Here is a 27,881-nt window from a genome sequence, read left to right as displayed (position 1 = left end):
TTTGATAAGGTCACGGATTATAAATGAATTTGTGATTAAAAATAATAAACCCTAAAAGGTCTTTCTCGAATAAAATTAAACGCGATTGTTATGAATTTAATAAAGTCACGGATTATAAATGAATTTGTTATTAAAAATAATAAACCTGTTGAGAATAGTTTGGGGCTTGATGGAGTCTTCAAAATAACAGACGCATGGTTTTCGTTTTTACTGCACAAACTGCATTTTTACTTTATTTAATGTTACGAGATAAAATTATTCCCGACCCGGACAAAACACTTTTACAAGTAGTCAATCAACCATATTGACTGCCTGCTACTGTTTTTAGAGAGAAGAAGTCTAAAAATCCACTCGGCGAGGCTTTTTATAATCTAATCAATCACACACATTGACAATCTAAATATCAAAACAAATACGGTCATAGAAGCCAATGGTAATTAAAACACCTATTTTATCCATAGGCCCTAGTTTTACTACTGACCGCTAGGTGCTAGGCAGTGCCCTGTAAAATAAATGGTTGTGCACTTAGCTAATAACTTGTACATTTTAAACATATTGCCACCGCCGGGATGAGAAAAAAAAAACTGGTGGGTTTTTTTTTTCGATATCAATACAAAAAAAACTTTCAACAAATATCAAAATAGTTCATTATAACTAAACTACCTAAACCTGAAGGGATCGGGAATATAACTTAAAACAATCAAAAATATAATAACCCTCATACAAATACATAATCCATAAAATTAATCACATTATTCCATAAAATTAATAAATCCATAACCTGATAATTCATAAGATTGATAAAAATTCATAAAATTAATAACATTTACACATTTAGATCACTTAATTAACTAATATTCTAGCTCCCGTATAGAGCAGTTCAAAAACTGAAGTCTGTTTTTTTTTTATATGAGTTCATACTTGACTCTTTTCTTTTAATAGAACACAAAACACTGTAATCACTGCACTGTGTAGACCGTTCACTCTGCATTCGGTCCAGTGGTGATCATCCTGTCAAGGGTGGTACATGTTAACTCAGGGGGTTGAGTCTCATATTAAGGGTGCCCTGTCCTGGTAGGCAGCGAATACCCCTGGTCCTGGTTGACTGGAAGCCCCAGTGGCTTCTGGATATAGGTTGGTCAACCACAGCGATGCTCTATGGTCAGTAGTCCTGTGTGGTAGCATCGGTTCAGCCTTGGTTACATTAGGCTGTGACCTTGGGAAGGTCTGTAGTTTGCCGGGTCGGGAGATGCAGATCCTGGTTTGATTCTATAGGCATCAAACATATTTTTGTGATAGGTCGCACAAAAATGCCTTGGGACGTCTTGAGGGTAACCACCCTCACTACGCCATCAGGTCCTGGATGAGTTGCTGTTATGCGCGCCATTCTCCATAATGCAGGAGGCAGATTGTCCTCCTTCAAGATGACCAGATCGTCCTTTTTTATGACTTCTTGGCTGCTGGCCTGCCATTTGGTCCGTTTTTGTAGTTCAGCAAGGTAATCTCGTTTCCATCTACACCAGAAAGTTTGAATTAAGGCATTTAATTTTTGATATTGGCTTAGTCTGTTCTCTGGTAGCTCGCGGACGTCTACTTCAGGGATGATAGAAGCCTCAGTGCCCATAAGGAAGTGGTTGGGGGTGAGGGGGAGTAGGTCGTTGACGTCATCAGACAAGGAAGTTAAAGGACGGGAGTTCAAACAAGCCTCTATCTGACAAAGTAAAGTATATAATAATTCAAACTGTAATGGATTATTTTTGGTAATTCTATATAAATGAAACTTGGTAGATTTAACTGCTGCTTCCCACAGCCCGCCGTGATTTGGCGCCCTAGGAGGAATGAAGTTCCAAACTATACCTTTATCTGCTAAAAACCTATGAATTTTGTCATTGTTCAGCTTTAGACTGGCATACAACTCTTGAAGCTTGTTGGAAGCTCCTCTGAAGCTAGTTGCATTGTCAGAAAATATTTTTTCAGGTTGACCCCGCCGGGCGATAAATCTCTTTAAGCAATTTAAAAAAGTATCGCTTGACAAATCCGTTACAAGTTCTAAATGAACAGCTTTAGTAGAAAAACAAACAAATATGCAAAGATACGATTTGATAAGTGGAGACTTCCTCAGCGCTCCACTCTTCATGTCAATAGGTCCAGCATAATCAAGCCCCGTCACCGCAAATGGTCGACTGGGAGTGATTCTTTCAACAGGTAAGTTTCCCATAATCTGCTGGCAAACTCGAGGTTGGTATCTAAAACATATAATACAGTTATGTAAGACTCGTTTAACAGTATTTTTTCCTAGTATGGGCCAGTATTTCAAGCGTATTTCTGCTAACAGCGCTTGTGGCCCGGCATGTAAATGCACATAATGATAATGTCTTATGATTAATTCGGTTAATTTGTGTGTAGGCGATAATATTACAGGTTGCCTTTGTTGATGTGATAAGTACGTAGCTAGTTTTAGTCTACCATTTGCACAAATTAAACCATCTAATAAACAAGGATTGAGGGCTTTCAATCTACTATTTTTGTTTACCATCCTGTGATTTTTCAAGTCCTTTAATTCTCTTTTAAAGGAATGTTCTTGAGATGATTTCAGCAGACATTTTAAGGCTGCTTCTAGTTCGGTGACAGTTATATTGCCTCCGATTTTATCTTTAGGATTCCGACAATTATTTATAAATCTCAACGCCAAAGCGGTAATTCTCTTCAATTTGGTTAGCGATGAAAATTTTTCGAAAATCTCCCATTCTTGAACATTAGCTGCCAGTAATACATTTTTACTCTTAACCTCAGGGGGATTCAAACAGGACACCTTGGATAGTGGCCAAGCGCTGATCTCTTCTGTCAACCAGCTTGGTCCCTTCCACCAAATTGAAGTGTTGACTAACCTTTCAGCTGTGGTACCTCTGGACAGTATATCCGCTGCATTTTCGGCCGATGATACGTGTCGCCACTGGTTTGGATCGCTGATATCCTGTATTTCCGCTACCCGGTTAGCCACAAAAGTGTTCCACCGCGCTGGTTGACCCCTCAACCAGCATAATGCTATAGTTGAATCGCACCAGTAATGAGTGGCCGATTCCTCTATACTTAACTCCAACTTGATATTTCTAATCAGTTTGGCTAGTAGCACAGCACTGCATAGTTCCAACTTGGGCAGTGAAATACATTTCAGTGGTGCTACTCTAGACTTAGAAGTAAGTAGATGTGCATGTCGCTTACCCTCTTGATCAGTTGAGACGACGTAAGCGCAGGCTCCATATGCTTTTTCCGAAGCGTCGCAGAAACCGTGTAATTGTATATTCCTTGGCGCTCCGTGGTTAATTCCCCTCGGGATTTTCAATACATTTAGTTGTGATAGTTCACCTAGATAGGCCCTCCAGGGTAGTAAAATTTCATCAGGTAGTGTGTCGTCCCATGCTGCTTTTGATTGCCATAATTTCTGCATAATTAATTTGGCCACCACTATTATGGGGCCTAGGAGACCCAATGGGTCAAAAGTTGAAGCTATGCACGACAATATCTGACGCTTACTTTCCGTCTTACTTGACGGTCTTTTAATTTCATATGATAAACAATCTGATTCATTATCCCAGATCAAACCTAGGATCTTTTCAATTTTGGAATTGTTAGTGATCATTTGTTCACCATTGCTTTTCCCAGCAATTTCACCCTGGCCCGACCCAGATGACAATTCCGAAATATTCGATCTCCACTTCCGCAGGGTCATTCCGGCGGACAGTAAAATATCATGTACCTGTTGCTTCAACCTGACGCATGCGTCCAAGTCGTCCTCTCCGGTCAACAGATCGTCCATGTAGAAATCGTTTTCTATGACCTGGCTTGCTACGGGAAATTTAATGCGATTGTCCATACCGATTTGCCGTAGACATCTAGTTGCCAGGAAAGAGGAAGGTCCCAAACCGTAGGTGATTGTCTTCAATTTATAATGCCTGAGTTCCTCTTCTGGAGAGTCGCGCCATAAAATCTTCTGCAGGCTGCGATCCTCTGGGCGTACGTTGATTTGACGGTACATTTTTTCTATGTCCGCCGTCATGACGTATCTATGTTTCCTAAAACGTAAAAGATGAGTGTATAAATCTTTTTGAATAACAGCTCCTACCATTAATGCATCATTCAGGGAAATACCGGTCGACGTTTTAGCCGATCCGTCAAATACTACACGCACTTTAGTAGTGCTGCTCGCTTCCTTTATTACCGCATGATGCGGCAAAAAATAGGAATGGTCCTTTGTTTTCTCACATAGCTCCATGTGATTTAATTGCTCATATTCTTTCATAAATTGAGCATACTGAGATTTCAGTTCAGGATTCATTAAAAATTTTCTTTCCAAACCTTTGAATCTTTTTTCCGCTGTGCCTAATGAGTCACCAAGTTGGTTGACACACGGCCGGCGCGGCAAACTCACTACGTATCTACCATCGCTCTCTCGGGTGTGCGTGGCTACAAAGTCGGCTTCACAAGCTTTCTCCTCGTGGTTATAAAAACTTGGAGGCATCACCTCTTCCATTTTCCAAAATTTTTCAACTTGATTTGACAATGTATTTATTGATAAACTACAGATTTCTGGTACTGGCCTTTTTTTATGGTGAGCGTTGATCGGGCCCGAGATGATCCATCCTAATTCTGTCCTTTGGAGCGTAGGTCCGGTATCCAATCTTAGCCGATCATTCTTCAAGATCTCCCAAAAACTCTCAGCGCCCAACAGTATATCAATGGGTGCTGCTATGTTGAAGTTTGGATCCGCCAATTCCAATCCAGGCGGAAGCTTGAAATCCTTCCTGGCCACCGTTGCTTGCGGTAAATTTGTAGTTATTTCCTGCAATATTAGACATGTGATATCTTGTTTATAATTTGTTTTTAAAGATTTCATTTTAATTGCAACCCGTTTCTTTATATGGGTCACGTTGTTATGTATACCCGACACGGGTTTGTTTATGTTTTCACACTTCAAATTCAATTTTATTGCGAACTTTTCGCACATAAAATTTGATTGGGCTCCTGAATCAATTAATACCCTTGCTTTATGCATTTCATTATTGCGATCCAACACTCCTATGATTGCTGTCGACAATAATACAGTTTTTTCCGCCTTCACCAAGGTGGAGTGGTTGGACACTGAAACTCGTTCAGTTTCCATATGGTCGCCGCCTCCAGGGCGAGCTTCACCATTTTTATCGGAATCATTACTCGGATGATTCTCCTTATGCAATAAGGTGTTGTGGCTATCGCTACCACATAGCTTGCATTGCATATTAATTTTACAATATGAGGCCGTATGCCCTAACCTCAAACATTTGAAGCAGGCCCTACACCTCTTTATCATTTGGCTTCTCTCTCCTGAAGTTAACTTTAAAAACTTTTTACAATAATAAATTTTATGTCCTTTATCGTGACAACATATACAATTATTGTGGGCGGCTGCTAAGAAAACTGATTCCTTTCTAGGAATGTTATTGTTGCCGCCATTTGTTTTCGGGTAGGTAACATTTTTTTTCGATTCTGTATGTAACATTAATTCTAAAACTTGCGCCCTTGACGTTAAACACTTGAGAAATTCTCCTAACGTTGGTAATTCTTCTTCTAATGTTGTTTGTTCCCAATGCTTTCGCGATATTGCGTCTAATTTATTAGAAACTATATAAATAATTAATGCATCCCATTGATCAATTTTTAAGCCTAAATTTTGCAGAGCCTTTAGGTTCACATTAGTCTCATCAATTAAATAGCGCATGGCTACCGGATCCTCTTGTTTCATTTCTTTAAGTTGAAACAAAGCTTGTATATGTTTATGAACGGTAGTTCGTAAATTTGCAAATCTTTGTTGCAACAATTCCCAGGCTGACACGTAATTTAAATCTGATACTTCGAAATTGGCGATCACTTTCGCTGCATTCCCCTTTAGGCAGGATTGCAGATAATAGAATTTTTGCACATTATTTAACGTTTGATTATTATGCACCAGTGTCTTGAATGTCTCTAAGAAGTTTACCCATGTTTTTTGATCACCATTGAATTCCCTTAATTGGAGGTTAGGAAGTTTTATTGCTACCTTGTTTTGCTCAACGGATTGTAACATTTCTTTTGCTTTCGCTAAAATCGAATAATATTGGTTCTCAAAACTTTCCCTTTGGGAATTATTCTCGATGTCGTCAGAATCTGGTAGAGATTCTATTTGATCTTGAATTAATTCAAACTGGTTTAATATGCTTTCAATTTTCTCGTACCTAATTTGGATCTCGTTTAACGATAAACTATTTATTGAATCCCCGAACCTCGTTAGTTTTCCTTTTAAAACCCCTCGTTTGGCGATTAGCGATTTCATATTATCCATTTTAATTGCGTAAAAACCAAAAAACAAATGTTCCCTTTAAAATATTTTCTGCGCAATCGTATTATAGCTGAAAACACAAATAATGAAATAACCAAATCCAGCCGTACCTTGACAAATTCTTACAAATAATATGTTTGAGCTACCTAACCTTAAAAAACCAACAATAATAATACACAATGACTTGCATCTATGCTGTAGGTAGCCGTTTTTTTCTTTTCAAATTATTATATTAGCAAAATACACAGTAAAACATAGCTTGTTTGAACTTGGAAATGATTAAAAAGATAGGAAGGCACAAGGTTACTCATCTGAATTTCTTCTGGAATTGGCATCAATTTTTTCCATCAAAAGCCTTTTGTTTGGTGCTGGTTCATTTTTCCGATAAATCCTCTGATTATATCCATCCGCTCGTTAGGACCATGTTGAGAATAGTTTGGGGCTTGATGGAGTCTTCAAAATAACAGACGCATGGTTTTCGTTTTTACTGCACAAACTGCATTTTTACTTTATTTAATGTTACGAGATAAAATTATTCCCGACCCGGACAAAACACTTTTACAAGTAGTCAATCAACCATATTGACTGCCTGCTACTGTTTTTAGAGAGAAGAAGTCTAAAAATCCACTCGGCGAGGCTTTTTATAATCTAATCAATCACACACATTGACAATCTAAATATCAAAACAAATACGGTCATAGAAGCCAATGGTAATTAAAACACCTATTTTATCCATAGGCCCTAGTTTTACTACTGACCGCTAGGTGCTAGGCAGTGCCCTGTAAAATAAATGGTTGTGCACTTAGCTAATAACTTGTACATTTTAAACAAAACCCTAAAATTCCTTCTCGAATAAAATAAAACGCAAGTGTTAAGATCTCCCTTTGGGATTTTGATAAAGTCTCGGACAAAATTTAAATTTATATACCTAAATGTCTTGTAATCGCGAGTGTTAGGCTCGATCGAAGCCGTGTTATAACAAAAATTTTGATAAACAAAATAATATCCCTGAAGTCTTCTTAAACATAATGAAAGACATAGCTGATATATTTCATTAATTGCTAGGTTAGGGAGGAAAGTTCGAAGTACATTCATTACGGTGGGTAGTGTGGGTAACACAACTAAATTAGAAAAAAATAAGATTTTAGATATCTCGGATTAAGATATAAAATATTTGGTTACCATCTCAGGATAAATCTAGTAGTAATTATGGGACGCTCCACCCAAGAGCAATGGTTGTGTAAATTCCCACCTGGATGTTGCTATTTAGCGGGTAGGAGCTTGGTAAGTGTTTTTCATTTCCAATTGAGGTGTTCCAGTTTAACTTAGAACGAGCGATGCTGACATCTGTCGACTAACAATTACCACTAATCCATTTTAATGCAACATCTTTACAACCTAAGTACGCTCCATGCTCTGAGCTATATTTTTTTGTTAATATCATTTAATAATTGTTGTTTTGTTAATATCATAAAATCATTGCAAATACCTGCGCACTATTTTAGTCACATTCTGTGTATTTCTAATGTTATTGAATGTATTTGTCATTTTAGTTGCGTTCTTGATACTAACTTATTTATCTTACCAATCTATTACCACCAAAAGATCTACTACCACTCTATAACCACTTTTATTGCTATTATTCACTTTATTATAAATATTTACTTTAAGATTGATAATTATGTAAACATAATTTCCTTCGTTTGTACCTTCACGGGATATACCTACATTTTCGACAAGTTTTCACGGGCTCAAATTAATATTAATATACACCCATTATTATTCTTATTATTATTATTAATTACATCGCATATTATTTGCTTTTGTTTTATGAGTCACACCACCAACAGCAACATGTATAAAAAAGTATTAATATGGATTCTATATTGGATGAAGAACTAAATGACGACAAGGAAATCAATATCAACATAGATGACCCATCAGTATGTAATGAATTTCTTAACCATTCTGCTCTCTCTATATATTGTATGAATATAAGATGCATAAAAAAAAATTTCGATGATACTATAGCTGTTCTCGACGCAATACAACATAGATTTGGCATTATCGTTTTTAGTGAGGCTTGGTTGAAAGATTCAATCTATATCCCAAGTATTACTGGATATTCATCACATAGCACCAAAAAAAAATATTTACAAAATGATGGAGTTGTCGTTTACACTCGGAATGATGTCATAGTTTCTGTTGAAGAAATAACTATTCCACATGCCAACTGTCTTAAATTACAACTACCTTATAATGTATGTGTTTTAGCAGTTTATAGATCTCCTTCTCAAGCACACATTGATACCTTTCTTGACCACCTAAATGACTTACTACGTTCTGTATCAACACATAACCATGAAGTGATTTTATGTGGTGATATAAATATAAATATTCTGGATATGAACAGCATAAAAAGTGAACAATATCTTTCACTTTTGATTTACCACGGTCTAAAACCATTAATTATTTCACCGACTAGAGTAACATCAAGTACTGAGAGTTGTATTGATCACATTATGGTTAAGTCAAAAGACGATCCTCAGAGTGCTGTATTCAGGACCAGTATTACAGACCATTTTGCTACATTATTGAAATATCCTAAATCCAGAGTAACAAAATCAAAAAAAATAGACGTAAAGCTTAGACTAACTGTGGATAATGACCTACTAAATTCGACACTGAAAGAGGAAACATGGGATACAGTCTTATCCACCAGTGATGTCAATACTGCAGCTGATAATTTCATAAGACGTCTAAAATTACATATTGGAAATTGCTCATATACTAAGAGAATCCATTGTAATAAAAAGCACTTGAAACCATGGATAACTTCTGGAATTGTTAACTGCCTCATTAAACGTGACAAATTACACAAGAGTTGTCGTAAAGAACCAAATAATATCGAACTGTTTGCACATTATAAAAGATACAGAAATTGGTGTTCTAAAATTATAAAAACGACCAAACAGACATATTATAAAGGGAAGCTTCACGAGGTAAAAGGAAACATAAAGCAAGAATGGAAAATAATAAAACAAGCATTGGATTTGCAAAAGGAATCAGTGCCCATAAATAAACTGAAAGTAAATAATAACATTGTATCCATAAATGATAATCCAACAGTCATTACTAACCATGTGAATAATTTTTTTAGTGATATAGGTCAAAATTTTGCTAATCTTTTGTGTAGTGCAAATAACACCAGTGAAGAATCTTTAGTAAAAAATTATAATCCAACACAATCTATGCAAAATGCCTGCTTTGAATTCAAACCAACGAATTGTAATGAAGTTTTAAATGTGATTAATGAGCTAAAATCAGGTTTTTCGAGTGGAAATGACAATATAAGTGCAATGGTCTACAAACAAAATGCTTCTGAACTAGTAATACCTATTACACACATTGTAAATGTTAGTTTTGAGAATGGCTTGTTCCCTAATCATTGCAAAATTCCGAAGTTATTCCTTTATTTAAAGGAGGAGATAACAAAGATGTAAATAACTATCGACCTATCTCCTTGCTAAATACGTTATCAAAAATAATAGAGAAATTAGCTAAAATTAGGTTGATGTCTTATGTAAAAAGATATGAAATTCTCTCAGATAATCAATTTGGCTTCCGAGAGAACATGGGAACAAGTGATGCTGCTTTAAAAATGATTACCACAGTCGTAGAAGCTCTTGATACTGGCAATAAAGCAATGGCCGTCTTTTTAGACTTGTCTAAGGCATTTGATACCGTATCCCACGGTTTACTCTTAAAAAAACTCAGTTCAATGGGTATTGTTAATAAATCTTTAGATTGGTTCAGATCATATCTTGAAAATAGAACACAGAGAGTAATAATTAATGATCACATTAGCTCAAATAAATCAATTGTATATGGTGTTCCTCAAGGTAGTGTTCTGGGTCCAATTCTATTTTTGTTATATATTAACGACCTCTGTAAACTGAAATTTTCTGGATCTTCAATTGTATTTGCAGATGACACTGTCTTGGTGTTTGCTGCTGACACGTGGAATGAAACGTATGCTAAGTGCGAGGCAGGATTAAGGGCAGTCAAAAATTGGCTTGATCAAAACTTGTTAACCTTAAACATGAACAAAACTAAATATATTACTTTTAGCATTTCCTCTGTAAATCAACCATCTTTGGAACGTTCATTAAAAATACATTGTTGTGTGCAGGAGTGTAACTGTCAATCTTTGGAAAGAGTAGACAACATCAAATACCTGGGTTTAATTATTGATAAAAATTTAAAATGGAACAATCACATTACTACATTAAGAAACAAAATAAGAAGGCTAGCCTACATTTTCAAAAATCTAAGAAACATATTGGACAAAGTTACATTAAAAACTGTATATTATGCTCTAGTTCAATCAATGCTTTCATATAATGTTGTCTGTTGGGGTTCTTGTAACAAGACTACCTTAGAGCCTTTGAATGTTGCGCAAAAATTAATTTTAAAAATAATGTATAAGAGAAATTTTATGTATCCATCAAAGTTATTATATAGTGAAAGCAAAATTATGACAATAAGGCAGTTGTACATAATACAGGCTCTCTGTAAATTTTTCAACAACACTATTACTGCCAAAAGATCTCAACAAGTGCGCATCACTAGAATGGGTTCTTCTTTAATGTATCAGCCGGTGTATACCAGAACATCCTTCGGACAAAGGAGTTTTTCATATAAAGCTCCGTTGCTATATAATATGCTTGGAGAAAATATAAAAACTATAGGTACGTTAAATTCATTCAAGAAAATGGTCAAAATCTCCGTACTAGCTGAGAATGATGATTTTGGATCACCCATGTTGTCGCTTATATCATAATTCCTTGTGGAAGCTCTGTTTCGATACAATCCTTATTTACTTACTGCGCATGCACTTATTTACTTCTAAAATAACTTTTGGTTATTTATTATTATGTTACTTATTATTATTATTATCTACTTAATTATCGTATTAATATTTACTTTAATTATTGTCTAGCTAAAATATTTACTTACTTACTTTTTATTATAATATTATCTACTTACCTATCGGTTATTATTTACCTTTTTTTATCTAGTTATTTTTTATTTTTTCTTATTTCTTTATCTTATCAGTATGGTTTCCTATGCCTGTGTCTGATAAGCCAGCACAGGTACCTTGTACTTTAGTTAACAGAAGAATATTATTGTTGCCAACTTACTTAATAATGCTTCTTTTCTTTTCTTTTCTTTTGTTGACTTTTTTGTTTTTTGTTTTTATTTTTTTCATACATTTCTTTCTAAAATTTTGTTTATTTTTGTCTACCGGTCTCGAAACGTCCGTGTCATAAACTTTTCTTTTTTTGTTTAAATTTAATTTAATGTTGTTATTATTTTAAATTTACATATATGTATTTTTTAAATGATATTATTGTAAAGCTGCACATCTTGATACAGGAATGCCCTAGTGAGATGTGCAGAGTATGCTTTTTATGTAAAAACTGTTTTTTGAATTAAATAAATAAATAAAAATAAAAATAAATAAATGTATATAAAACCAACATGTCAATTTTTCAGGATTCCCCAACAAGACCGATATTATCTCGGTAGTATCATTCGCAAACTTACCTCATTCCCGAATTTAAACCTCGATTAAACTTCATAGTTGGTTAATGTCTGATAGTGACGCTGCAAATTTGTATCCCACAAATATGGACTAGACCAAGGCTGCCCAACCCCAGGCCCGCGGGCCATAATGTGGCCCGCGAACGAATTATAAGTGGCCCGCGTGAACCATTTTCAAAAAACCCGCCAATCCGCCAATTTAAAAAAGTGTCGCGGGCCTGCTGTAAAACAAACAATGCCGCTTGCGCGCGGTCACCAGTGTTGCCAACGAAGGCGATTTATCGCTATTTGGGCTACTCAGACCGAGAATCAGCGACGAAAAAATCTAACCTGTTGAACTTACTTTTTAAACAAAAATACACCGGTTTTGATAAAGTATCTTTTGCGTCCGAAATGGAATCTTGTAGATACCCCCCCCCATGGAATTCGAAAAATTGTTGTGGGGAATCACATATGATGTTTTTGGGTGCGCGGAATTTTTTCTCATCGAAGTTCCGTAACAACCCCCCCCCCATGGATTTCAAATATTTGGTGGGGAGCACTCATTCTGATTTTTTTTTTGTGAGGAATTATGTTTTATAGAAATTCTCTAAACCCCCCCCCCCCATGGAAATAGGAACCGTCAGGTATTCAGTGGCCCGCCAGTGATTCAAAATCGTCAATTTGGCCCAACTGTTAAAAAGGTTGGGCAGCCTTGGACTAGACAGAAGAATTTTTTCACACGCTATCATGTGAAAGGGGTTGCCAACGCGGACGGAACGGACCAACGGGATGTTGAAAACTATTCCCTCTGACAGTACCGTGTTGAGTGATGGGCGCGAGAGTGGAATGAAAAATTGTGATGCCACCTGGTAATGAACAGGAATATGGTTCGCAGTCGGGGCGTCTAGGATGGAGACACCTTGAGGTGTCTGTAAAATACGTGGAGAGGGCGGCGACGTGATATCACGTGAGAATAAGTCCGCAGCGCTATCACATTATCCAATGGTGTCGACCGGGAAGCTGATGTAAGCCAACTGGAACGCTCCCTTGGCGGAATTACAGCAGTTTCTTTGAGGTGGAGTGTAGGTCTGACGGCACGTGGAAGTTTGAGCTTCATCAGACGAAACCTACACGACACACTTTCCGCGTTAGCATCATCATATGGGATGCAATTACCTTCCCCATCTAGAGTCAGTAAAGTAGATCGTCCGGAGATATGGGCGTTGGAGCGATTTCAGAAATGGCGTGATGACTTAATTCGTTTTCTCTCGGACGTGAACAGATCCGCATAGGTCAGGGTACCTTTATGAAATGGGTTGCCAGCTGTATGGGAATAGTCTAGCCGCGTCGGAGTCAGCGTTTGATTTCTGATCATCATTCACCGTTATCGTATTGGTCAGTAGAGGAGCCAACGTAGTTTGAAAAAATATTTCGATCATATAGCTTACCCCTTCTCCCCCCCCTCTCATTCCTTCCCTTTAAAAGATTAAGTATCGAGTAACAAAATTAATATATAATAAAACAGATAGAGGCGACCCCGGAGCTGAGATGGCAGGGAATTCCCCGAAAACCGACGCTCTATGCATGTCGATACTATACTATACTAATTTGTGCAATAACGAAACTATTTCATGTCCTCGGATTTATTTAAGGTCGGAAGGATAAAAAAAAATATAAGTGATTACTACTGTATTAGAGTTAGGCGTACTGTAGGGGACGAGAGTAGATTAAACGCACGGTTTTATAAGAAAAGTTTTAAAAATTTCAATGGCAAAGAGATCACTCACTCTAATTTAAACGAAACTGGATTACCACAAACATATGCATTAATAGCTCGTTCATATCTCATATGAATTTCAAAACCAAAAAAAACACAACGCTGAAAAAGAGCATTATTGCGTAAATAACTCTTAAGATCTTGTTACTGTATGCTCCATACGGGGATCAAAAAGGCTTAGCTAGGGTTTCCTTTTAAGGTATGCCTTCTAAAGGGCGCCACCAACAGTTTAGGAAAATCAAAGGACAAAGACCAGGATGTTACATCATTTTACAGATCAGACACAGAAGAAATCATCATTATTTTAACGTAGGTATAAATGTAGAAGGGCGTATCACAACACGTTTAAGACCAAGATTCTTAGTACGATTCCTAAATTTCAGTTCATACGGAGCCATACAACCTGAGAAAACGACGTTCAAAGTTCGATTCCAAGTCTTGTAATTGTGCCCGTCAGAATGGTGATTTTTCCATAAATGCTACTTGCAGATTTTTATAGTGATTTTGATGCAGATAATGATTTTCAGTATGATTGCAAATTTTCAGTTCGTTCGGCGTCATAAAACCTGAGAAAATGACTCACAAAGTTCGAACCCAAGGCTTGCATTTGTGTCTGTAAAAAGGATGATTTTTCTACAAATGCTGCTTTTTGCCGATTTTAGTATTCATTTCGTTTCAGACCATGATTCTTAATACGATTCCAAAATTTCAATTCTTTCGGCGCCATACAACATGAGAATAGGACATTATAAGTTTGAACCCAAGGCTTGCATTTGGGTCAGAAAAAATGATGTTTTTTATAAAAATGCTTTTTTTTGAAGATTTTTGTATCGTATCGTATAGTATCGTATCGTATCGTATCGTATTTCGTTTTAGACCAAGATTCTTAGTACGATTTCGCGATGCCCGAGGAGTACATCGCACGATCGAATTGAATGAAATACTTGATTTTGATCAAGAATATCAGAAGAGGAGCAAGGAGTGTAAGCCAAGACAGGATTTTTTTGCGGTTCACCCTATCTGCCTATCTCTTCGGAAAAAAAATTGGGGGGGTGTGAAAACTGTGTAGTATTTACCTTCCGATATATTTTAATTTTGTTCAGATTTCAAAATGGCGTCAATATTGCAAGATATCATTTTGTATGTTGACTGTTGAGTCCTCTCTAATAAACCCCATATTCAAAGTTTAACATATTACAAGATATCATTTTGTATGTTGGTCATCTCTAATAGACCCTTTTTCAAAGTTTACCTGCACAATTGCAAGATAGAATTTAATATTTCGAGTCCTCACGAATATAATATCTTTATTTTTTTTTCACAGTCATTCCCTGTTCCAATATGGTCGCTTCAGGACTGTTGTGGAATGTTTGTTCCCCTTCCTACAGGTTTGTAAAGTCTGGAATATTTCCGATTTGAGAAACAATTTTTATTCACCATGCATCAAGGCTTCGGTGAATAAAGAAGTACATTTTTGATAACTATGCAGTACAGTGTACTTACTGCTTTGTATGAATTTTAAGTCCGTTCATAAACGAAAACCCATCTCGTGGCTTTTTTCCTTCTCGTTTTCTGCGGGTTACAAGGAGTGAGTTCATGATGATTGCGACCGAGCAAGCTGCCACAAATCCAGTTCCACGTTCATGTTTACTAACTCCTAAACAATGAGGAGATAAAATAACCAATATAAAAACTGTAAGTCACATTTTTATTCCAAATTTCATAAAAGAATAATAATTCATTGTCTGTTAAAAGGCGGATGCGCCAACAGTGTTACATTTTATCAGCGATTATATTTTGCATCCTTATTTCCGTAGCGTAATAATTTTTCCGTATCAATCATTTTCTGAAAATAACTTCGGTGTTAAAGACAATTATCCTTTTGTTCCTTTGTTTATGTCATTTCTTTTGTAGTCGTTTTCCTCAAAGGATTAATTTTAGTAAATTACTAAATGTTGTTTCAATTAACTTTAATCTCTTAGATCATCTTCTTTTCAGAATGGTTTCTGTGAAGTGGTCTTCTTAAAAAGCTGGCTTAAAGGTTAATTTTTACGTCGAATAAACCTTTTTGAGCTCTGGGATAGCGACCTAAGAGCGGGAGCACACAGAGAGCGGTCAGGAGTTCCGAGTTCCGCGTTCGGCGTTCATTAGAATGTACTGATACTATAACAACAACGCGCACAGCCGGCGGTCAAAACGGAACGTCGCGTTCTAAGAGTTCTTTTCCCGCCGAGGCAGAAAACGCCAGAACGCCGCGATGTCTGAGGTTAAAACACGGAAAAGTTAATTGAATTGGTTAGGGAAAGAAGTTTATTATACGATTTAAGTAATGTTAATTATTTATTCGTATATTTTGTTATTATTTCTAAATATTCTAATGTCTTTTCTTATCCTTAATAAATAAATACATACCTTAAAAATACAGCCAGCCTTTCTTTTGATGAAACACAGTTCCTCCAGTTAGTATTTTGTTTTTCGATATCGGGTTGCATGATGTTATACAATTCATTAAAACTATTAATCGACATTCGAAAATAAATATAGAATCGTTTTTCATCTTTAAGTAAATCCTGAAAAATACTAGTAAATTCGCCTTGTTCTTCTCGCGTTGTGTTGATTGGGTTCACCCAATACTTCCTTTTCTTTTTAGAAGCTGCTAAGCTCCACAAGAGCAATAATTCTTCATCGGATGATGAACTTTCTAGTGACATGTTGCATATGCAAAGACCCAAACGAAATTAGAACGCGAGAATTTGAACGCCGCTTGTGTGCTTTGGAACTCTTGAGCGGTCAACGGTCACTAGAACGCAGAACTCTGACCGCTTTCTGTGTGCTCCCGCTCTAAATGTTTTATTTGTATGTGAAAAATATTTGGCTCGCGTAAAACATACTCTTGCTCTGCAAGTGTGGCAAGACGGGACGACGCTCTTACACGAAACGACGCTTGATTCGTCCAGCTTCGTGACTCGTCGGCTCTTTCCGCCCGGCCGCCAAAACTCTGTGCGGTATATTTTCTTCTATTCTCCCTAAAATTGGCAATCGCTCTATTGTATATAATGATGAATTTTTAATTTGTGTATATTTGAATAATATTTAAAAAAAATTGTTTTATTTTAAAAAATATATAGAAATTTTCACTTCCTTCATATGGTTAAAAACGGAATTGAAGGCCGCTTCCTGATAAAGTTTTAGTAAATTTGTAATATCTTAATAAGTGTTCATGCACCTGCGTTTTTCTAAATAATATATAATGACGAAATGCAAAAATGTTGTGATTTTTATGAACACTTTTCCGACATCGTGACAATTTATCAGTATTTTAGGAAAATCACTTTTTTCATCAAAATTGTTTTCTCCGTGCACGTGGAAAATAATGAGTATTGCCAATTTATTAAGAATTTCTTCAAATTATTAGTAATCCGGTTAAAAACGAGATTGCATACCTTAACGAATGAGTTTACTGATAAACTTTTAGCAAAATTCGAATATTTCATCACGATATCACGACAAAAATGCTAATTAATTATCGGAACACGTCATAAAAATCCTAATATTTTCGACTTTAGTAATTGTACAGGGTTTTCCAATAAGAGATGTTATTTTGAATAGCCCGCTATTTCGGTAAATGTTACTTTTAAAGCTGTCATTTTTTGACATTTGCCAAGTAAAAACTACGTTTTTAATAAAAATGGAACGATACACGCTTCAACAACGAATTTAAATTATTAAAATTCACTTGAGTGAATCAAATTCAAATCAACTTGAGTAATGAGGCCCATTTCCAGTTCGGTGGCTACGTCAATAAGCAAAATTGTCGCATCTGGGGCTCGGAAAACCCAAGAGTTATTGTTGAAAAGCCTCTCTTTCCTCAACGTGTTACTGTTTGGTGCGGTTTATGGTCCGGCGGAGTCATTGGACCTTACTATTTCGAAAATGAGGCTGGAGCAACAGTTACAGTGAATGGATTGCGCTACCGAGAGATGATTATTTATGGCCGGAATTAGATGTTATTGATCTGGACAACGTTTACTTTCAACAAAACGACTCTACATGCACGCATTCATATTGGCTCCGTGCATTTAAAACTACTGTTGTATGCCATCACAAACTTGAAAACTTACTAGATTTCCTTTGGGTAAATGATATAAATTATTATTTACTTTCAAAATAACACAATAAGGGGAAAGTTTAATAAAACCAACCATTCATCTCTTTCTACTTTACATTTCCTTCAATCCCTCAACTCAGAATATACACAACATTGAGAATTAAATGGTCCCATCGGCTCCGTGCAATATAAAACTCTTGTGCAGTAATCAAATAACAAAACTACTCCTGTAATAATCAACAAATTTAACACAATTTGAATATCTGCAAAAGAAAACACAAAGAGAACGCTTTGTCGTTTATAATGTAGTACAAATTTCGTTCTCGTAAATAACTGCTGTATCCAAAGACATGAACATCCATTATTATCCCCCCAATGCGCGACAAGCTCTCGACAAGGCATGTAAAAAATATTTTTTTTGAAAATGGAAAATCCTTTCCGGCTTTGCGAAACCACCGCCAGGTACCGTTGCGCAATATGAAAAAGGACTCCAAGTTTCAAACCAACAAGAAAACAGCTTAAACCCAACACAAAAAGGGTAACACCAAACGCTCACAACCAGATTTTGATGCATATTTTTCGTTTTGTATTTTCTACAGAGTGCTTAGGGTTTCTTCGCGATAATATTGGTATATTTGCAGATCCGTTGTATTCAGGATTTCAGTCCAGCTGCGGCAGTTAGCGCGGCCGCCGTGCGGCGGAGGGCGTCCGCAATGTTTAGTGTTCCATAGACAATAAATTTTCCCGCATCGTCTTCACATCAGTTAGATTTAATTATTTGTTGTGATTGATTATAAGCCATGTCGGATAAGAGGCATTACCGCGTGTCTCCCGGAAGGGGAGGCAAAGCCCCGCAGTATGGATATATCCCGTGCCCACGGTCTGAAGAAGTTGGAACTGACATCCTGGATATGATGACGCTGCCGCATGAAGGTGAGTGTTTATTTTCCCGCTCTTTTAGCTGTCACTCATTTTGGCGGGTGTTTTTAAGTATGTTCTTCTTATTATATAAAAGTAATTTTGTAATTGATGTGTGTTGCCATGCAAAAACAGAATATTTTAAGTTATCAGAAGAAAAATTTATTTAAGTAATAAATTGGTACTGTTTTTGATTGACTACTTCTGTTTGAAAATTGCGATCGTGGTAACCGAAAGTATATTTTAAAAAAGGCAAACAAAAATACAGATACAGAAAAAAAAAAATGTAATATTCTAATTTTTGTTGGATTGAAAATACAATATACAAATAATATAATTAAACAGCAATAAAACCAAAAGTTTATGAAAAAACAAATAATACATCTCCCTTGGGGTGGTTTTTTCACACAAACAGTGCTATACCAATAATCCAAGTATTATTATTATTATTAATAACGTTGCTCTCTTCCAGTGAAAGGATTTAACAGTGCTATACCAATATTCCAAGTATTTTTATTATTATTAATAACGTTGCTCTCTTCCAGTGAAAGGATTTAGATCAACTAGAACAAAATCATCTTTTCACAAGCATTTGATTGTTTTCGTGTTAGAGGGCAAAATTTTTTGATGCTATTATATAATATTATGTATTATATCACTAAAATAAACTTTTGATTTTTGTAAAATTACTAAAAATCTTCAAACAACATCCATCGATTAGTGTTCTTACTAAAACAGTTTTCATGAAATAAAAACAAAATTTTTTTGTTTAAAACCACGAATTTTTATTCATTTTAAGACCGACCGTCAGGATACAAATTTTGTACCCTGACGATGCTCGAGTGTAGCTAAACCGGTCGGTCTTAAAATTAATAAAAATTCATGGTTTTAAACAAAAAATATGGTTTTTATTTCATTAAAATGTTAAACCACAAAGTGATTGCTTTCTACGAAAATATAAAACAGTTTTCATTTGTCAGCGATAAAATGACGTATTTTTACAAAATCTAATATTTATTTATGCACGTGATACTTAATTCACCTAAACATTGTCATTGCCAAATAACTGTGGTGAAGCAACGAACAAACGATGTAAATATTTTATTTATTTAAGAGCACGTAAAGCAATTAAAAAGAAAGTTTATTTTAATTTTCGCATTCATCATTGACAATTCACAGAAATATATTTTTTTAAAACATATTGTCAAAAACGACGTGCTAACAGTTATTTCATTTTTTTATTATTTAGAATAAACGGCATAAGTATCATTTAGATAAATGATAGTTAATGAAAATGAGAATAAAATGTACAAAGAAGAAAAAAAAAAGTGTTTAAATTAGTCCTAAGTTAGTGAAAGAAATGAAAAAACAACAAAAAATAAAAACTGTTTTGCAGTGGTCTCATTTAAATATGCACTGCTTAAAGATTTAATTAGTACAGCTTCATACTTCAATATATTATGCATATTAAAAAACATAAGCTCACATAGCATAAGAGTTACCAATAGTGTTTAATAACAGAATTGTAGCCTGAAAATGTAGTACCTATAATTTTCATAAAACTACGGAACCTTGATCTAATGGTAGAAACAGGAAACTGAATCAACATCAACATAACAAGGCTATCCGACTTTTTCACTGTATAATAAGTAGGGTAAGAATGAGATTTTTACTGTCTATATATTGGCATATCTATGGTTTTTAGGACCAATTTGTTTCATACAAAAAGCTCAAAGATGTCGATCTATTGAGTGGTTTATTTATGGATATTATGTTAAGATTTTAGATGAACACGTAAAAGTTGGCCTAAGGCTTTTAGGCCTGGGTGGCCTAAAACGTTGTACATTTTTTCTATGCGCAAAACTAGGCAGTAAAGTTCGTTAATTGGTGATTTATGATTTTAATTATGTATCCAAATATTTACCCTCACGAACCAAACGTTTATTTTGCGTGTGAGAACTCAATCAAGGAGCTCAAACTAGAAAGTTTTAAAATGATTATTGTTTAGTTCGACTGCAAGTTGGACTGAAATCCTTGTATGTTATAATTGGGTGAATTGTAAATAAAAATTACGCGCAAAGAACACATTACATAAGTTATATTACGCATTATTACGCTTACATAAGTTATGTTCTTCGCAATGTGTGGCCTCGAACATAAAGTTCAAATATTGGGAAGGGAATGAGCTAAACAAATTTAATAATTGAATTCAATATAAGCGAATCCCAAATAAAATTGAAACAGAAAAATCATTAAACATATACGAGCGCATCTGGGACTTGAACCCAGGCTGCTCAAAATCAGTTTCAAAATTTGGAACTGATGTGTCAAGAATACAGAAAGGCCATAAAGTACCTACCTATAATACAATTTTTTTACGAGAAAATTGTTTAAATTCTATTTGTATTTGAAATGACGTGCATTTCTTTTTTAAATTCAGAATAAAAAGTCAGACTTCATGTTTTGTTCAGGGGTCTGCCCTTTTTCCATTTTCAAGAAAGCGTTATTTGCTAGCTAAGATAATATCCCCTTATTTTTGACGAAACGCACGGGCAAGCTATGTCACAATGGAGTCAATCAAAATTTTATTAATCGTAGAACAAAATTTACTAATAATTATACTCTCACACGACTGTGCACAAAAATAAAAATGTTTAAAAATTTAACTACAGGGTTTTCCAATAAGAGGTGTTATTTTAAATAGCCCTCTATTTCGGTAGATGTTACTTGTGAAGCTGTCATTTTTTAACATTTGACAAGCAGAAACTACGCCGTTAATAATGGAACGATACACGCTTCAACAACGCATTGAAATTATTAAAATTCACTTGAGTGAATGAAATGCAAATCATCGTGAGTTATGAGGCCCATTTCCACCTCGGCGGCTTCGTCAACAAGCAAAATTGTCGCATCTGGGGCTCGGAAAACCCAATAATTATTGTTGATAAGCCTCTCTATCCTAAACGTGTGACTGTTCGGTGCGGTTTATGGTCCGGCGGAGTCATTGGACCTTACTTTTTCGAAAATGAGGCTGGAGCAACAGTTACGGTGAATGGATCGCTATCGAAAGAAGATTAATGATTATTTATGGCCGGAATTGGATGGTATTGATCTGGACAACGTTTACTTTCAACAAGACGGCCCTACGTGCCACACAAGCAATTAAACCATTGATCTTTTACGATTGAATATCAAAATAACACCTCTCATTTGAAAACCCTGTAGTTTAAAATAAAGGATTTTCAATAAAAGTGTAATAATTGATAAAATCCGTACAATTGAAAGGGGGAATGAGATTTTCAGTTTCTTATCTCAAAACATTTATTTCTTTTTACATATTGCGTATTCCACAGAGATTCTATATTTTCCTTCGTGCCAGGAGTTCAACAATGTGGTGTAGGACCCATTTCAAGGGTATTTTGATTCAGTACAGTGGGGGACTTAAATATATTTATATATAAATATAATTTAGATAATTAAATTAAATATATTTTATGATAATATCATCAAATTATTTCGTTAATAAAATAAGAATGACGGTCTCCGTGGTCGAGGAGTAAGGCTCTCGACTAGCAAGCAGGAGGTCACGGGTTCTTATCCCGCCATGCGCAAGTAAATTTTATTTTATTAATTTCTGTTATTTCACAATTTACTCATTTAAAATATTACAGAGAATGTTCGTGGCATGTTACAGAGTGGTAGATACTCTCAGTATCGCTCTGGTGTAAGACCAACATTCGAATTTAAACGTGGCTTGAAATAGCTTTAGCCGTGTTCGGTGCCCAGATCGTGATCACAACATTCCCTGATCGGGGATGTCATTGTCTCACTTGCTCCATACGGTTGGGCGCAGTTGGGACTCTAAATTGTCAAAAATAGAGACTTAATAATTAAGAAATTTCTTATTGTTTTCGTAAATCAATATTACGTACCAGAACACTACTTCCTAACCCGTATTTCCGTTTCCAGTCACCCGTTTCTCCAATCCTCCATAAGCCCTCTAGTCAATTATTCACCGCTTTCCTCTAACAGCTTTCATTTCGGACTTGTTTCTACAGTGGTACAATTTACTGAATTATTCAAAAAACCGTTAGTCTGGTGGCTTATTTACTTGCATTCATTATACAATCATGTAATTATATAGTTGGATTGAGTACGAAAGCCACCTCTAGAGTCTTCTAAAAAGATTATTAGTAACCCGTGAGAATATATGTCTTCTCACGGGTTACTAATCAGCTAATGTATGCGTTCTTCTAACTCCCAACACTATAGGCTTTACGATTATTTTTCTATACAAGCCCCCACTAAACTGCCATAACAGTTTGTCAGCAGGTAAATTTCACGATAATAATTATAGAATTTAAGGACAAATATAACAAGAAGCCATAATATAGAAAGATTAACGCTTTACAAATGAAAGAAAAAAAATTATTTTCACCTTCTCTTATTATGTTATCAGTATAAAAATGGAATCAGCAAGCAAATATTAAACTTCCATCACTTGGATCTATCGGCCACTTACTGGTCTAGAGCTCCAAAAAATGATCAGTCCGTTTTAATAAAAAAAATTATTTATATATATTTTAAAGAAAGACAAACATTCCGGGTTACGAATAACCTGACAATATTTTAAAATCTCCTACTACCACCACAGTAAGCAGAAAATGTTGCTTGTGTTGTTATGGAGGACTTATCCAGCCAAGGAATCGAACAAACTACGCCTGTGTGGGACCCAAACGCGATGCCAACTCGGCCACTGACCGAGTTTTTCATAAAATTCCCCTGTCTTAGCACACGATTTGCAATCTTTGAAAATTGGAAAGTACGTAGAAATTCTGTGTCTGTTCTACCGGAATTTAAATTGAAAGTGCTTTGGGTCAGGAGATTCACACCACGTACCCAATAATCGTATATTGTTGACAATTTCTGCACATAAATTGTTATTTTTTGTAACTCGTTCATGTGTTTAAAAGCTTGGTGGCGGAAAGACTTTGGGTCATTAAGAACCCTTTTTTTATATATTTTTATTTTATTTAATATTTGATGAAGGATATTTACAAGATATAAAACAATAGAAATTAAAGTAGCTTTTCCTCACCATAAAGAGACAATGCTCTTGTGTTTGGTGAGGGAATTCTAGTTCAAATTATGTACATGTTAATATTAAGGTAAATAAACAACACAAGATTTGAACAATATTACTTCTAGATGTAAGTAGTGAACGTATTTTGGACTTATAATAGTTTAAGGTAATTTTTCAATTTAAGGTGAAATTCCTGAATGTTTTCGATATTTTTTAAATTTAATGGAAGGTTATTAAAATAAATTATGCCTAGATAAAGATAGGTATTTTGAATGAGCTTAGTGTTAAATTTTGGGATTTTAATAGTTTTCTGGTATCTTGCATATATTATCTTATGTATTGAATTCCAAGTTATGAGTATTTGACTGTATTTCTTTGTAAATTTGAAGTATGAATATTTTTGATACATTTTGTCTACTGTAGGTACTTTGAAAATTGTAAAAAGAATTTCGGTAGAAAATTTTGACGGTTTTTTCAAAATTACTTTGATTACCAATCTTTGAACTACTTTAAGTGGGTTCAAAATTTTATTATATATTCCTCCCCAACCAATAATACCATATTGTAATATAGATTGAATAATCGCATAGTACACTCTTTTTAATTTTCTAGTCTAAGAATATTTCTAAGTCTTGTAAATATATAAATACAATTAATTAATTAATTTTAATGTCAATTAATTTTTAATTTTTGATAAAAATTTTAACTAATTTTAAGTAATTAATTTTGATAATTTTAATTTTTAATTTTAATTTTATTAATATATTAAAATATAATTTTAATTTAATTTCATTAATATTTAACAATTTTAATTAATTAATTTTAATTTTAATAAGTAAATTAATTTTCGTCCCTCTACACAGATTATCTCCATAATTGACATGGGCTCTGTTAGAAACTTCGTGGCGTCTCATGTGCAGTAGAAATAAAAAAGTTTAATTCTTAATATGCAGGTTATTCCAGCTGTGTTCATTTTATGTTTTGATTTAACATATCTATCTACCCACTGGAATACTTTTACTTTCTCAAAATGATATTTTTTTCTTTTGACATGTGCTAATATAGAAATTCTTAATCAATTTCATGTAATCTTGACAGCTCATTTTAAATATTTAAACCTTGGCGCAATATGACATTTCGCGAAATCCGTAAATACATTAATGCCAGTTTTCGTTTATTTTTATCGCATCGTTTAATATATGAATGAGTGGGTGACGTACATTTAAAATATTTTACGTTCAGTTTTATTTAGTTTTACGCTATTTTCAAGCAATTTAAAGCGTCCTTGAAGTTACATTTCCCAAATATGGCATTTTAATAATCACAAAGAGTATTGTTTTTTGTTCATCCAAGGTTAAAAAGTTCCAATTCCATTTATTATAAATCACAAGAGCATAAATACAATAAACAGATTTAGCATGCACACAGTAGTTACATTACTTGCATACAGTGTGTTTGAATCTTTTTATTCAACTTTAGAAAAAAAAATTCCAGTGATGATGAAAAAATGTTCACTTAGAAAGAAAATAATAAAAAATTACAAAAATTTTCGATTTTTTAAGTTCTATGATCGTGTACCCACATGTATTCGCTTTTCGCTAATTATAACAATTAGGCGTAAACCAGGCAATGCGCTGTTTCTCAGTGACGTTTGGCAAGGACATCACGTCGAAAATGTGTTCATTTAAAGTATTTAAACCAATTTACACAGTAATAAGTTTATGTTTTACGTAGCAAACCCAACATACAATTTATGTACATGAATAAATAAGAGTTTAGAGCGTGGGTTTGGGGGTGTGTGGTATTTTTTTAAACAAATAAACATCAATTATCACGCCTTATTGTGGTATAAAATATTGATTCAGCACATATCTGACTCTGAGTATAAGAGGAAAGTTGAACATGGGCACAATACTAGGTTCACAAAGAATAAAGGCATGCTTGTTTTATTATTATGTTTAGGTAGGTACAAGCCTTGTACCTAAACATAATAATAAATACGGACAGCTTGAGTATAATGTGCCTAAAATATATAATATGCTACCTGGTAATATTAAGAAATGCGAATTTCCAAATAGAGTCAGATATTTGCTGAAAACATGGCTACTAGGTAGAAATAATTTGTATTAGGTGATTTAATGTGTAAGTTTATTGTTATTGTATAAATTAAGGTCTAAGTTGTAATCTGTAAAAAGTTGTAATAAAAATCCTGTTTGACAAACTACTTAATTGTAGTTTAACGGGATATATATATGAAATAAATAAAAAAAAATAAAAAAATTAACAGTTTTATTCCAAGACTGATGAAATTTTACTCACTTCACGTTCAAAATAAGAGTAAAATTACTGTCCACTTCTGATTTCAACATTAGGAAATGCCGTGAAGTAATCAACAATGTATTTTATCAGACAATTATTTTAATTCTATACCAACTAAGGTCCCCGGCATCGCTCGTGATTTACACAGAGTTTCTTGAAATCAGACAAAGACAGTAATTTTCCTCTTATTTTGAACGTCAAATGTGAAAATTTTGATCAAAAAGTATCAAAATTGTTTGGGAAAAGGGAATAGGGTTGTTTATAGAAATCTCATATAGAGATAGTGACCTTTCTCTTGTTTTGAATGTTAAGTGAAGAAAGTTTAAAAAATCACGATGTTGAAAAATATTGATTTATTTAAAAACAAATTCGCACCGGGACACTCTTTCTTATACACATATACATATTTAAAATTTGTACCTTATAATATTTATTGATTCTGTATAAACAAAATGTTTTAGTTTTAATGTAAGCAAGTCAAATTACGTTTCGTGATTTTTCACGAATAACAAAGGTAATAAAATAAATAAATTTATTTCTGATATTCAATAACACAAGGTTACAGGTTAGAAATTTAACTTCGCATAAAAGCTTTTCATAGCGTTATGTTAATCGGGTCCTGATCGCCCACGCGTTTATGTTACATTATTTCTTTATATTGTAAAATAATCGATGGCGCGTGCAAAATAACTCTAAAAATTCTAACGAATCGGCTCTGCGGAAATGTGTGAACCAATGACACAACTTAACTACTTTGGAATGAAATTTAGATCACTTTTAGAGTGCTGAAACGTGCTTCTGGTCAAAGGAAGTTCAGAAATAACATAGGTCATTGTAATGCGGGTATCTATAAGTATACGGAAGTGCATACGTGTCGCATGATGATACATAACACACTGTCGTAAGTCAAAATATGTTAATCCTGCATATTACCTAATGTATATGGACACGTAAACATGTATTAAGGTTTCATAAATTTTCACAGAAAGGAAACACTTTGTGGCTGGACATAAAATTAAAAATGTTCGACATAACTTCCTTCTACAGGGTTTTCCAATAAGAGGTGTTATTTTGAATAGCCCGCTATTTCGGTAAGTAGATGTTACTTTTGAAGCTGTCATTTTTTAACATTTGACAAGTAGAAACTACGCTATTAATAAAAATGGAACGATACACGCTTCAACAACGCATTGAAATTATTAAAATTCAATTGAGTGAATCAAATGCAAATCATCTTGAGTGATGATGCCCATTTCCACCTTTTGTGTGGCTTCGTCAACAAGCAAAATTGTCGTATCTGAGGCTCGGAAAACCCAAGAGTTATTGTAGAAAAGCCTCTCTATCCTCAACGTGTGACTGTTTGGTGCGGTTTATGGTCCGGCGGAGTCATTGGACCTTACTTGTTCGAAAATGAGGCTGGAGCAACAGTTACAGTGAATGGATTGCGCTACCGAGAGATGATTATTTATGGCCGGAATTAGATGGTATTGATCTGGACAACGTTTACTTTCAACAAGACGGTGCTACATGCCACACAAGCAACGAAACCACTGATCTTTTACGATTGAATATCAAAATAACTCCTCTTATCCGAAAACCCACAGTATACTATAAAACTAACTAGTTTCTGTTCGTACAATGCTTTCATAAAGGCTGCATACTATAAACACAGAAATTAAGTTGCTGAAAACAAAAAATTGATAAAAATGATGTTTTTCAGTGATGTTTCGCAAGG

The 27,881-nt window shown here is 34.6% G+C and overlaps 2 protein-coding genes across 3 annotated transcripts in view; both read right to left on the bottom strand.

Moving 5' to 3' along the window:
• The window catches only part of LOC149419946 (uncharacterized), a 209,098-nt gene that overhangs the window by 43,167 nt on the left and 138,050 nt on the right, over positions 1-27,881 (bottom strand). The gene's annotated exons all lie outside the window — the stretch shown is intronic.
• LOC149419947 (uncharacterized) lies at positions 322-6,949 on the bottom strand. Of its 2 annotated transcripts, XM_089637384.1 has the most exons (3): positions 2,889-6,949; positions 2,097-2,246; positions 322-1,514 (listed from the first exon to the last, which is right to left on the bottom strand). In XM_089637384.1, the coding sequence occupies exons 1-3, from the start codon at positions 6,353-6,355 to the stop codon at positions 1,205-1,207; spliced, it is 3,927 nt and encodes a 1,308-aa protein (XP_089493510.1). In that variant the 5' UTR covers positions 6,356-6,949; the 3' UTR covers positions 322-1,204. The 2 variants fall into 2 exon arrangements, with proteins under 2 accessions (XP_089493510.1, XP_089493511.1); XM_089637385.1 differs by having other exon boundaries at positions 1,378-2,246; positions 3,223-6,948.

Source organism: Hesperophylax consimilis, chromosome 11, assembly GCF_061612785.1.
Source record: "Hesperophylax consimilis isolate HC1 chromosome 11, BYU_Hcon_1.0, whole genome shotgun sequence".
NCBI lineage: Eukaryota > Metazoa > Arthropoda > Insecta > Trichoptera > Limnephilidae > Hesperophylax > Hesperophylax consimilis.
Note: the sequence above shows the minus strand (reverse complement) of the source record. Positions and strands in the feature narration are given on the sequence as shown.

Excerpts from the sequence above, each read along its gene's own strand:
- LOC149419947 (XM_089637384.1), bottom strand. The coding sequence starts at position 6,355 with ATGGATAATATGAAATCGCTAATCGCCAAACGAGGGGTTTTAAAAGGA. Across the intron at positions 2,247-2,888 it reads AGAGGTACCACAGCTGAAAG|ATACCAACCTCGAGTTTGCC; the intron begins GTTAGTCAACAC and ends TATATGTTTTAG. Across the intron at positions 1,515-2,096 it reads AAGTCTCCACTTATCAAATC|ATGGAAACGAGATTACCTTG; the intron begins GTATCTTTGCAT and ends TTTCTGGTGTAG.